The 13,382-nt window shown below is 49.1% G+C and overlaps 1 protein-coding gene across 1 annotated transcript in view; it reads left to right on the top strand.

The window, feature by feature from the left end:
* Positions 1-11,118, top strand: part of LOC144179508 (uncharacterized) — a 93,496-nt gene extending 82,378 nt beyond the window's left edge. Inside the window, exons 2-3 of the mRNA XM_077707890.1 lie at positions 4,398-5,362; positions 8,291-11,118. Coding sequence (XP_077564016.1) covers positions 4,398-5,362; positions 8,291-8,862 — 1,537 coding nt within the window. The 3' untranslated portion in view covers positions 8,863-11,118. The remainder of the gene's footprint in view (positions 1-4,397; positions 5,363-8,290) is intronic.
* Positions 11,119-13,382: the final 2,264 nt, after the last annotated feature.

The following is a 13,382-nucleotide window of genomic DNA, read 5'->3' as shown; positions in this document are numbered from 1 at the left end:
AAAGTGATAGCCCCAACCCGAGAACACATGCATTTTCATGGCGCTAGTGCTTCGTTCGAAACGACGGCCCTTTTTTAGAGAATTGGGCTTCAGCTGTAAATATGCACACGCAGATACGTCATTCAGGGGGCGGACTTCCGTTGATGCCGCCGTTAATATGATAGCGACAGGTGTGGATTTCAGCACGTGTTAGACTCAATTTGTAATTTTACTGAATGTAAATATCTTTAGTTTAAATTAAATTAAACTTTAAAAAATACCCTATCACTTCTTATAAAGTGATAGGGTACCAACCGGCACCACCACCAACCGGCTTGGCTCTTTATTCAGAAAAAATTAATTTCACAAACCTGGGCGATCAGAATACATTGCTCTGGCATTATCCGCTGGCGGCATCGACAATATTACACGACCGCACAGTGACAGTGAACATCGGGCCCTATGTTACGGTGCGGGTTAGAGATAGCGTTGGAAATTCTTTGGTCGCCTAATCACGCTGACAGCGCCTTTCCATATTCATTGCAAGGCGGCAGTCGTAAATTTCTTGTGTGGAAATATATGCTTCATTTCCGCACGCCCGTGGATACTGCGGACGACCCTCGTAAACGTTGTTTGTAGGCAAAACAAGCACATATCGATAAGAACACAGCACGATAGCGGGCGAGAAAAAAAGGGAATTTTTGCGCTGCACCGCTTTACCGTTAGCCGCGAGGCTAGACTCTTAGGCAAAAAGGACTAACAGATCATCCTTTGGGGGACTAACAGCCTCTGCCACAATCATTAGGCCCTTTGGGGACTAACTGCGAGGGGACGAACGGTTAGTCCCCAACCCGGATGGTCCGTTCCGTTGCTCCCCAAGGACGAACTGCTGAGTCGCAGAAAAAAGAAAAAAACTTTAGCACAACCAGGGATCGAACCATTGACGCCCGGAAATAGACGCAATGAACTCGACGCGCTACCGCTGGACCACGCCGCCTTTTTTAAAGACGATAGTCTTTCTTGGGCTCCTTAAACCCAGAAATTTTGGTCTGTCTGTATGTCTGTATGTCTGTATGTCTGTCCGTCTGTCTGTCTGTGACTCGATTCAGCCACCCGGCCAAAGCAAAACAATGCCTGCCCATTAGTTTTATATAGTCACAGCTAAATCTACCCGTCTATGTCCGGTGTAAGGTTCATACTTGTCAATATTGTTGAAGAAGAACAAGACATTACGCAAATATGAGACAGCAAATCAATACAGAAGTGATATTTGCAGTGTTCCTTTATAAAAAAATCAAACATGCTTGCTTTTGCGAAATTAAATACTTCATCAACTGCAGAAAAAGAATTCACTTCGCCGTCGCCTACTGTCGCCCGCGCCACAATAGCTTCTTGCGCCATTTTAAGAAATCAACCGGCAACAGTTACGCAAGGTTCCACTAGATAGATTAGATGTCCTACTTGCAACGCACGTGGAGTAGGGAAACGCGGTTCTATAAACGTTGAAGTAGGGCGCCTCGATTAACGCGCGTCTCCGCCGTACGGCAGCGTTCGCATCGAGACACCCGGTTTGGAGCAGTGGAACGCGGGAAATTTAAAATGATTTAAGCAAACCTTTGGCGTCTTTACCTTGGGAGGAGCGCGACGCAAGAGGAACAACATGAGAGGTGAGCGGCAAAGCGAAGGGAGGCATTTACTTCGCAATAGCCGATAAAGACTATCGTCTTTTGACGACATTTGCAACGAGAGGAGCAGATACGCGGCCAATTTTTTTTCTTTATTACCGCTTGTCTCAAACGAAAAACTAGGTTACAGTGATTTTATAACATTCGCCACCTTTGCGATAAACACAAGTTTAAAATCTCTTCAGTTGAACAAGGTCATCAAGCATTGCTAACCATTCAGGTGGTTCGCTTAGCGCTTTGTATACCTCACGTATGTTGACCATACTCTCAATGAAATACTCTCTGGCGGGCCGCGCATTGGAATCGGCATGCCTGTCAGCCATCCTTGTGCGCCACAAGCTGTGCAAGCTGATCAACATAAACATGTCGAATGGCACGCCCTGGACCACGCCGCCGGGTGGGAGTCGCAGTAGATAATATTCAAGTGTACAGCGTTTAGTTCTGTGCATAACGCGGCAGACCCATGCCAATTCGAGTCCGAATTTCTATTCGTGCAAGCGAACGTGACCGCGATTTGCGCTTCGCGCTTTGCTAACTTCCGGTACTATTGCTCAGTTTGATTGTAAGTACAGCCTCACAACCATAGTTTTTTTCTCGTAAATAACCATGAACTCGTCGTCGCCTAGTTCAGGTAGGAGCTGGGCGATCGGGCGACTCATTTGTTTCCGCACAAATAGCGCAAACTAGGTGTATTCTTAGTGTTCGATACATATGTTAAGTGCTCTATGTAACGTGTGTGAAAGTTGTCGTCTGTTTGAGTGTTAGAATAGGGAAGCAGGCCATATTTTCCTGCATCGGCGAAACCAAATTCGGTGTTTCTTTAGCCTGAATTCTTCAAGTTCGCGTCGCTAGACGATTGCGACTGGTAAATGCAAGCGGGTTTTACAGCAGTTGCAGCATAGCTTTCGTGCACAAGGAGGGAATTATGTACAGAGCGCAAAAGATAGACGGTTACCTGTAGCGAGCATTTTTATTTTTCAGTTGTCATCAGCAACTAGTACGTTTTTTCTCGCCTGTTAAACATCTACATATTCATTACGCTTAGGAATCCACGTTTGCTATTGTCACTAATTTTTGTGTTACTGTTAACGCGTTTGAAAGCTTTCATTGAACGTTATTACCGCGCACGAATCATATGCAACACAGCTTATGAACATTACCTCACCGAGAAGCGTCTGGTCATCGCGCTTCGCCGCTCGTTGCCATTACCCGGCGGTCTATTAACCCTAGGCGATTTTCTTATAATTAACATCGATATTTTCTCATGTGGCACCATCTAAAGGACCTGCTGACTGCAATGACGTGTGTTTTGGAAATCTAAAAGTGTTCACAGACATATGCGCGAAAGGGCAACGACGATGCCATGAGGTGATTAACGACGCAGCAAAGAGACTAACTGCATGCGTTTCGTCTTCCCGTTACCCTTTAGCGATCGGCGGGGACGAACAGTTAGTCCGCATTTGTGCACACGGCACGTACTCTGCCGCAGATACTCCCCTTCAAGATGAACGGTTTCCCCTGAAGACTAACGGCTGTATTTTAGTCCCTATTTTAGTCCTTTTTGCCTAGAGTGATATATATGCATGTTGTAGTCCAGGATATTACTCTGGCTCATTTCATGTTTAGCTTTTCCGAAATTGTCATCGTACTATGGCATTTGAGGTCTGCTCAGTAAATCGATATTTTTCACCCCGCCTTGATTATTTCTGACTAACCGCTCCCTGATAGGGAGTAAGCGACGGTCACATATGTGGCGATGGGCGACTACCCCACCGCCCATCGCGACCGCGCACCGTGATTTATATTCCGCGTGCGACTCGTGATCGCACGCACAGTTTGACATACTAGAACACAGATGACACGGCCAAAGAAAACGAGCCGCTGGGGAGAGCGAACGAGGGGAGAGCAGTATACAAAGGCACAACGACGCGAGGTGTGCGAAAGAGGAAGAGAGCAAAGTGACAACTGGGCGTCCGGCGTCGCGGGGACATCACCCACGCACATGATTTTTCTGGGCCACAGTCGGCACTTCTCTTTACCTTACCTTGTGCTTTGCACTACCAAATGAAGGGTGAGGTGCAAGCGGTGAGATTACCTGAGAAGCGAGACCGTACTCTGTGGGCGGAACTACCAGCACCTGTGAGACCACTAGAGCAGGGAGCATTAACTCTGGAGGAAATGAAAGGCGAAGACTGCTAAAAGCGGAAGCTGGGCTGCGCATTCAGCAGCAGGCAAAGGCAATTCGATTGCACCTAGAACTTCGGAAACATTCCAGTTTCTCCAATTACCACGCATGGAATTTCGCCGTTTTAGTTGCTTCCTCGTCTTTTGGCATTTTGAAAACAGTTGCAATAAAGGCCACTGTCGTGGGCTTACCGTGTTAAGTGCGATTAAAGGAACAAATAATCGTATCTGGTCACTGTGCAGGCACGGACATAAAGCCACATACACGCAAAACAGGGACGCGGGATTAAGGCATTAAGCACTTAATTTATTGAATGACGTTGTTTCTCTCTTGTGCTTATGCTCACTTTGGGTAGAGGGAGTGTACACGTAGCATTTACGCAACTTTCTAACTAATAACACCTGGGAAGAGGTCACACAACTAGAGTTGCTGTATGAACAAGGGTTCAGAACGTCTGCAAGCGGCTGCTGCTGCGATGCAGATGAAGCGCAGCGCCTCTTTCGGGTTCAGTAAGTGACTGACTTCTTCCTTGTCTCTCCTCACGGCAGGTTCGCCATCGTGCTGTCTTCGTGCGCGGGGGCCGCGTCTCCGCTGGTGCCGAACCTGTGTCGCCTCATGGACCAGCCAATGTACTGTCGTTGTGACGGAGACGACTACGCGGATGACGCCACCGACGTGTCCTGTTACATCACGAGGCCTCTGACGGCCGACCACGTTGTTTTCAAGTCCTTCCAGAACCACCTTTCTCTCGTGTCCCTCACTTTCAACGCTTTCGACCTCAAGTACAAGCTGTCCTTCGTGCCCTCCGAGGCACTCAAGCAGTGCGCGCAGCTGGAACGGCTCAAGTTCACGCAGTCCGACCTGGGCGTGCTGAAAACCCGTGCGTTCTACAACCTCTCCAGGCTCGCCCTGTTGTCCCTAGACTCTAACGCCATCACGGAGCTCGAGCCGGATTCCATTGCCAACATCCCGCGGCTCAAGCGGCTTGAGCTGGGCGACAACAAGCTGACGAAGGTCCCCGCCGGTGCGCTGCGGGAGCTGCCGGCCCTCGCGCAGGTGTTCCTAGAGAGGAACGACATCCGCAGCATCGAGGACGGCGCCTTTGCCGACCTGCGCAACGTGAAGGAGCTGGACCTGAGCGACAACGCGATCGAGACGCTCAGCGCGCGCACCTTCGAGGGCCTGTCGCGCGTGGTGCGGCTGGACCTGTTCCGCAACAAGGTCCGCCGGCTGGAGGCGCGCACCTTCAGCGCGCTCCCGGCGCTGGTGGAGCTGGACCTGAAGTACAACGGCGTGGCCGAGGTGGACCCGCTGGCCTTCGAGGGCCTTCCGCAGCTGAGCGTGCTGTACCTGTCCTACAACCGGCTGCGCATCCTGCCCGCGCACATGTTCCGGGGCGCCCCCAACCTGGTCACCGTGGACCTGTCGCAGAACCAGCTGCTCACGCTTACCTGGAGGAGCGTGCAGGACCTCAGCAAGATCCGATCAGAGGCGTTCGACATGAGCCTCACCGGTGAGCGGCGCAATCAACGTCCCCCCTCGCCTTCTGATCCCGAAGTTAAGCGCAAGCATCGATCAGGGCTGCAGAGCATACTGATAGATGTGTTACAGCCTGCACCACACTAGAGACAGGTCTGCTATCTCGTATAACCATCAAAATATTCATGCCTGATACATCTCAGAACCAGTAAACCAATATTTAGCGGTGTGTTGTATTGTAACAGCCGGTGCTTTACCCAAAGCCGGTGCTTTACCCAATTGTTCGGAACAGAACAGGGCGTTGATGTCGGAGCCTGACTTGGGCTTATTTTCCTATGTGGTTCGACGGCGTGTTCTGTTCTGTGCAATTACATGGGTGCCGTACCTCGTTGTATAATTTATGCTTGGGGTTCACTAGAAGCTTCAAAAAGATCGGTACATAATTTGTTTGAACACCCTGTCGAAGCAGGTTTTTAATAACGTTTTTTACCTAAACACTACGGGGATGGTTGCATATTAAATTTTGACTTCCAATGCCTGCGCGAAGCACCTGGACGGGATTACTGTCGGCCTCATGTTGCCGCGTTGTGGAAGCAATATTGTGGGGGAGAGTAGTCTCGTCTCTGCGGACATGACTGCATCCGCCGATAATAACCTAGCCAAGTTCCGCGGTTTTTGTCAACGCCACCCCTCGTAGCCTTTTCAATACGAGGGGTGCTGAGGGGTGCGTGGCCGCTTCGAGAAAAACTTACATGTGTTCTCCAGTTAACCTTGCGGCTACCTAACTACCTGTGTTGAAGAATCTCAAATGTGAACGGAAAGCAAGAAAAGCGAACTGTATTTACAGTAAGTACATGGCAGCAGAATCTTTAACATGGCGACCGAGAATCTTCGTTCTTCTTTCTCGTCTTCGTCTGTGCCGTCACGCCAAGATTCCCGCTATTTTTCCATGTGCTGACACCCGCACGCGGGCGCCAATTTCAAACAGATCTCAGTTCCTTGCAATAAGAAACAACCTGTAAAGTTTTTGACTCTTCGTGTACAAGAGGGTGTTTAATTTATTCAAGCCATGGCGGCTACATGGAACCGGTAGCGGGAAAGTAGAAGCATCGCATTTCCTGTGCTATTGAATATATTTTATGAGTACTTGGAAACCTTCATAATATGGACGGTCGGTGTGGACATTTTTCCACTTGGGGTGCATAAGTCGTGCCAAGATATTTGTTTACGGGTTGGGATGGGGGTGGGTAATGGCCCATCTTTTCCCGGCGACACAGGGAGGATTTGTTTCGCAACTTTCCAGCTACTGTGAGGCAAGGTGCGGATCAACAAACCGGGGACAGGGAGGAAGTGTCCGAGCAAGTTTACCAGATGTTGCCTGGGGACACTAACGATACAATCACCGACATCGTTCACATATATACAAAATATCAGTGGACATAATAAACTACCCTGAGGAACACCGCACCCATTCTACGTGGGTCAGAAAAAGCTCCATTTTCCTCCACAAATTAGGCACGCTTTGCTGAGGACACCTTAACGAATTTTTTTAACGTTTATTGAAATGTAGAAAAAACACCCGGGGGTGTGCAGACCTTACGGGTTGACATAAGTTAACGTTCACGACGGGTTTGGGTGGGAAATAGCAAGGAAAAATAGTGGGTTGGGATATGGAACGCAGGAGAGTGTCCCACACTGCCTTAGCTAAATTAGGTGGTTAGGAGTGACGCAGGAGACCATTTAAGGAATTTTGTCGTAAGTTCGGGGGAAGGGTGTCTAGGAGAATTCATACCGCTTAAATCGCAGTTGTACAATAGCCGCCATTACCGGCAGTAACACAATGGAACGCGTTGCCTGATGACGTCACCACATGCACTCGTTTTATAGATAAACTAGAGAAAAAAATACTTTTCTCAAGATTAACCTTCAAGTTCTACTGCTGTAACAGATATTTTGTGCAGGATGTGTTGTTCAACTTGTTCAGTCGGTGCTGCTCGACCTATTGATAAATGTATAAAATTATGTAACACTTATTTTGCGATGTTACCACTTTAATCGTTGCCTCGAACTCTGGTGCTTTATTGCTTTTCGGTCTTTGTGTTTTTTTTTTTTGCGTTTTCAACAATATCTACGTTCACTTATATTTCTGTTAAGAAGGTTCTATGACCCCCTGCACCCCTTATGCAATGCCTTGATGCCTTTAAAGGAGTAGTGACACCAAATTTCAAAGCTGAGATAACTATGTAAAATGCTTCCTTTTTATCAGGAAATATCTCCCGGGATGATATCATCTGCTGCTTTCCCCAAACTGCCGACATCGGGCCTCCCGTGACGTGGCCGATGCGCTGGCTGCGGTTGGCGCGCGCTGCTACAACGTGTGTTCACGACATGGTTTTGGGACTGACGTCATGCTGCCCGGGCGCGCGGGGATGATGAATTCCTCGGCCGGTATGGGCGGGCGCGTGCGTTCGCTCGCGCGCGCGTCCAGACCGGCAGCGGTGCGAGAAGAATGGTGATGTCAGGTGCTACCTCCTGTCATGGCGGCCGCTGGGATTTCGTTTTGTCGAAAACGAAACGGACACGAACAAACGACGACGTAAATGATTTTTTTTTTGTGCTGCGATCGACCGCCTAATGTGCCATTCTATGATTAGTGGGCTAATATGCACCCAGAGCAGCGAAAAAAAAAACGTGGCTCGAACGTTTGATGCCACTACTCCTTTAAGGGTATAATAAATCAAATGAAATTGGAATCTGTTTGCAGATGTGATTTTATAAGCTTATGGGCGATGCCGCGGATACAGTAATGGTGAATGGCTTGTAATAACAACAAATTATTTAGTCAAAAGACTTAGGCACCTATCTTATAAAAAGGGCACCTCTCACTTTTCTCTAGTAACAAAACCACGGGAAAGTGAAATGGCCGTGGCTAAAAGTGTTCCCTCTGCTTTCCCTGGCGCAGGCAACGAGTTCATGTGCGACTGCCGCTTGGCGTGGATGCTGTACCTGGAGAATGCCACGCGAAACGAGAAGTTTCGGCGCGAGCTGCGGCACGTCAAGTGCAGCTTCGAGCAGACGCCGCCGGGCAACATGAGCAGCAGCGGCACCAAGGTGGCCAGACTCAGTCTGCGCCAGCTGGGATGCCCCGACGACTACGCGCCGCCCGACCTACCCTCGACGACACGCGCCAAGAAAGTGTCCACTGCTGTCCATACGAACGGCGTCTTCGTTTCTAAAGCGGCTGCTAGCGACGGCGACGCCGCAGCAGAGGGACACGATGCGAACATCGTCGGGCAAGCGCCAGCGCACACTCCGCGGGAGATAGGCATCGGCGACCGGGGAACCTCCAGAGAAACCACGAAGAACGAAATCGAGCTGGCTCTAAGTCAGCGAAAAGCCTCGCCAAGTAAAGCCGTGCTCACGCGTAGCAATGAGCGGAACTCTGCGATCGGGACATCCCACGAAACGTGGAAACAGACATTGCTGAGTGTGTTTATGTCGCTGCACTTGTTGGTGATCCAAAGGACTAGGTGATGCCTACAGTGAACAAGAAATGGAGTTGCGTTGAATGATCATCTTCCTCACCATATTGGAAAACCATTGTGCAGAAATTTGGGACTCTTAGCGCAGAATATTTTGAGTGTAGATATAAATATTGACACCTTCGAAAGAAAGAAGGCGAAGAAAAGCATACTCCCCGAGTAAGGACCGAGCCAATGATTTTCGAATCAGGCTTCCGACTCTTACCAACTCAGCTCTTAAGTGGCTGTTTTCACAGCCTTTGTTTGGGCTCCTTCGCCAGTGTAACGCTTGGTGGTTGTAGACAGCGTCCCTCTGACAACTCCTGGAAAGGGAACATTCTGCCGGCGGTGAATATAGCCGCATGGAATGCCGAGTGGGTAAGGCGCCCTACGCGTAATCGTGAGTTCGTGTGTTCGGTCTCCACTCTGAACGCAGGTTGCATTCTTTTGAATATTTCGGATTTGCCCTTTCTACATGCAAAAATGATGGACGTCTTCTTCAATGCACTCCTTGCTTTTTCTGACTTCCGGCTTTTCTTTGATCATATATATATAAATTATCAGTAAAAAGTTCTACACAAGTGAAGAAGGAGGAAGAGGACGTAGCACCAGGTCTACATACGTCTAGGCAAGTGGGCCGGCCTTCGTCACAGGAGGATACGGTCTTACACTCCTACGTATGTTGCCGGCAGACGAGGAGAGAGGGTGCTGGGTGAGGGAGTGTGTGCACACCATCGGGCTGTGCTCAGGAGACAGAAATTACCCAGACCAGCGAATCCGCAATGCCGTCTTGTGCTCTGGGAGACTCCAACACAAAACAATAAGAAAGTGCACAAAAAGGCGAGGTATAATGATGATGATTATGGTGTATAGTGCATTTCCCTTTGTAACAGAATCGTATTTCACAGTGAACTTAGTTGTAATACCTCTGTGCATTCACCTTGCCGTCAAAAAGAATTGCAAAAACGGGTGGTGTCCCTGGTGACTAGTGCCACAATCAGCAGTCGGGGGCTATACAACTTAACTAAAGGGAGTCAGGAAAGGAAGACAAGTAACCGCACATTTAGGGCCATTTGACGACACGGGCCACGGTTTATGCAGTGCTTTTCAGTGATCGGTAGCAAAAAAATGGGAGGGGCGGGGAATAATATGAAGGTGTGAAGTAAGCCTGTGTGCTCCTGAAGCGCAAGTAGTCCGCGCTGGTATTGTTTGTGACACGTTTGTCCAACTTTTTACACACCTCTTGCGCGTTGTTTGTTCCTTAACTATATATATATATATATATATATATATATATATATATATATATATAGAGAGAGAGAGAGAGAGAGAGAGAGAGAGAGAGAGTTTCTTAGAGCCGGGAGAGGACTTTACTAGGCGGAGGAGTCCAGGCCTCCGTACGAACGAACACACCGGGATGGTATGTGGGGGGGGGGGAGGGGTTTAGGCGGGTAGACGTAATAGAGAGATTGACCCCTTGGATTATATATATATGTAGAAGAAGGTTGAGTTCGCCGGTTCAGTGCACCCCTACCATGTTAATACCTTCTGCAGAAGTGATGAGCGGCTTTAGGTGGAATGGTCGGCCGCTCCGGTAGCGGTAGTTGCGGTGGCGTTTTCTTTCTTTGTGCACTGCAGCCCATGGGACATTAATGGAACGTGCGGCACTGGCGTGGCTTCTAATTAATGCCGCTCGCCTGCTGGCATGTATTCAGAGCTAGAGTGTCAAAAAGGGTTCTGCGGATACCACGTCCACGTTGAAGGAAATGTTTTTCTTATTAAGCGGCTGCGTGCCACATTCCGCATTAAAAACTACCGCGACGGCGTTTTCCGGCCGCAGTGCTTAGGCAGCTGATTCTAGCGTACGGGCGGTAAAGGGCGCACTGACGGGGCACCTCTTCAGCTTGTGGCCATCACGTTTCAGTAGTGTGGTAACACTGGAGAAACTGGTTCGCCGTATGTCTCGTGCCATGAATCGCTCACTCGACAACTGCAGTCATTTCGCGGAGCCAAAAGCAGTGTTGACTTGTCCACATCGAGCCTGTTGTATTTGGTTTTCTTCTCCTTGAAAAACAAAAGGAATTTCGACATCAGAAACTGCAGTCATTTAGTTTGATAGCTTGCAAACGGAAGCAGCGGGTCGGCTGCACCACAAATATTATTCCATTTACGATTGGCGAGTGTGTTTTATTTCCCTGGAAGTTCTTTTGTTGGTGGATGTTGAAGTTTCAACAACATTAAAACATTTCAATAAACGTTTGCCGGTTCATCTCATGGAGTATTTGTTTGAGAGTAGTTCCACAAAATACCTTTCTAATAAGAAAAATACTTTTTAGGGCGACCCTCCAACACTCTTTGGGTAGTGCGTATAAACCTGCGCGACGTTTAGAATACATTGCCATGAATACCTGAGCGAAATATTACACGTGCACTTGAAGATTTGACAGCGCAAATTGTGAAAGACGACGACAAACCAACCGCGCTTCCAAGCAACCAACCACGCTCTCTTCAGTTTTATTCGTTATGAAACCACTGGCCTGGCCCAAAATGACGCTATTTATGCCACGGCCGTAGTACTATTGGCTCTAGCTGTTTAACTTCAAGACTTATTTCTCGGATTTTATGTGACGATGCGCCGTCGTCGGCGCTGTGTACCAGCCTTTTCTATGTCTGAACCTGTCGTTTCTTTTGGGTATTGTTTCTTTTGGATATTGTTTCTTTTGGGTATTGAGCACGCGCGGAGTTTGAGTAACAAACTCAATACTTCCATTTCAACCACAACACTCCACAAGAAACGTTTATTGCTTCTAAACGCCCTATCAGCGTTTGAGACAGGCAGCCATGCCTGCTTTTTTGTTGCAGCATATCGGAAATATACGCCTCAACGTTGTGGAGAAAAGGAGAAAACTCCGTGGCCTGTGATATAACGAAGGCCGGCGAGGAGAATGTCGCAAGCCGGCCCCCTCTCCACGGTCGAGTTGAGAGGGAACGATTATGCGCGATTTCTCATCACGCGTGTTTCGGGGAAGGTGAACAGATTTTCATAATTCGTGCGGGTGGAGATTGCTGGTTCAATAGACTTTACCCGAAAATACTTTCCTGGTAGTCGATGGTAAGTGCTGCAGGGTCCCATTAAAGTAGGCCTTTGAAAGAAATTCAGCACGCTTAACAGGGTCCCATTAAAGTAGGCCTTTCAAAGAAATTCAGCACGCTTAACAGGGTCCGATTAAAGTAGGCCTTTCAAAGAAATTCAGCACGCTTAAGACATCGTAGAACGTGACAGCATTGGTGGGGCCCCCTTTGCTTCGACTTACCATTCATTTGGCAGCGCATCCACCGCACGCCTGGGAAGAGAGAGCGCGCGCCCTACTGCATATCACGCCCTATCGCTGCGTTACAGTACCTCCTAGCGGCGCCCCCGGGGTGACACACTCCGCTCCATCATGCATGCCATCTCTTGGGGTAGCGCCCTACGATCTGGAGGGTTCCAGTCGGCCCCGGAAAGTGGCGCCACGGGATTTTGCGCTCACGGCGGTTCCTCGCTCATGGTCAACGCCGCTCCCCGTTCAAGCCGCATGTGCGATGCCTGTCGTGTCCAGATGCATGAATGCAATGAATGAATAAATTTATTGTCAAGAAAAAAAAGGAGAGGAAGGTCCAATTGCAGGCGGAATTTCTCACACCTAGGGGTGGAGACCGGAACGCCTGCTGCTGTGGGGAACGAGGGAGGATACGTCAGAAAGGTGGATCGGATAGACAAAGGTGAGGTAGACTACAAGATATTAAAATGAAAACACACACACGCACACACAAAACACACACACACTCACACCAAGAGAGTCAGGAAGAAAAAAAACAATAATGATTAGCTGTGGCTTAATTCAGCTATGCCTGGATGTGCGTAACGAGAAGTACGTTAAGTGTTATTGTTTCTGCAGCAACCTGCCCCGCGGCTGGGCCGCGCCCGGAAATGCACGAACAGACTGGGCAGGGCAAAAGAGAGCGTTTATTATCCGGCTTGTGTTTTTATAAGAGCGAAAGGTAAGGGAAGGGGATAGATGGAGATAAGATTAAAGGCGCGCGCATGCGTAGACTAACAGCGCTTGTTTAGCGGTGGCCAACAGTTCATGGCATTGCTTCTTCCTTAGAATCCATAACGCTTCACTGGCTTCTTGATACGTGTGGAACGTCGCAGCTCTGGGGGCGGGTGGTCCGGAAGACCGGGGGCAGTAGCCGTTGGAGCTTCGAGGTCTTGTACGCCGGGTCCGGGCTTATCTGTGGGCTAAGGAGATCCTCTGAAGTCGAAGGTTCTTCGATGCTTTTCCGCCTGAACTGGTCTATTTGCCGGTGAACAAGCCCGTTCTCCGTGTCGACAGACACGATGCGTGCACCCGAGGTTGACCGGACCTTCCCAGGTGTCTATTTGTCACCACGGCCGTAATTGCGAAGGTACACATGATCTCCCGGTACAAAGTTCCACCGGGCGCTGTCAGCAGAGTGGACATCCCCAGTTGCTCGGCTCCTGGGAGGAAA

This window comes from Haemaphysalis longicornis, unplaced genomic scaffold, assembly GCF_048455015.1.
Source record: "Haemaphysalis longicornis isolate Haplotype H1 unplaced genomic scaffold, Haemaphysalis longicornis Haplotype H1 scaffold_4, whole genome shotgun sequence".
Taxonomy (NCBI): Eukaryota; Metazoa; Arthropoda; class Arachnida; order Ixodida; family Ixodidae; genus Haemaphysalis; species Haemaphysalis longicornis.
This window is presented reverse-complemented; position numbering and strand designations above follow the sequence as displayed.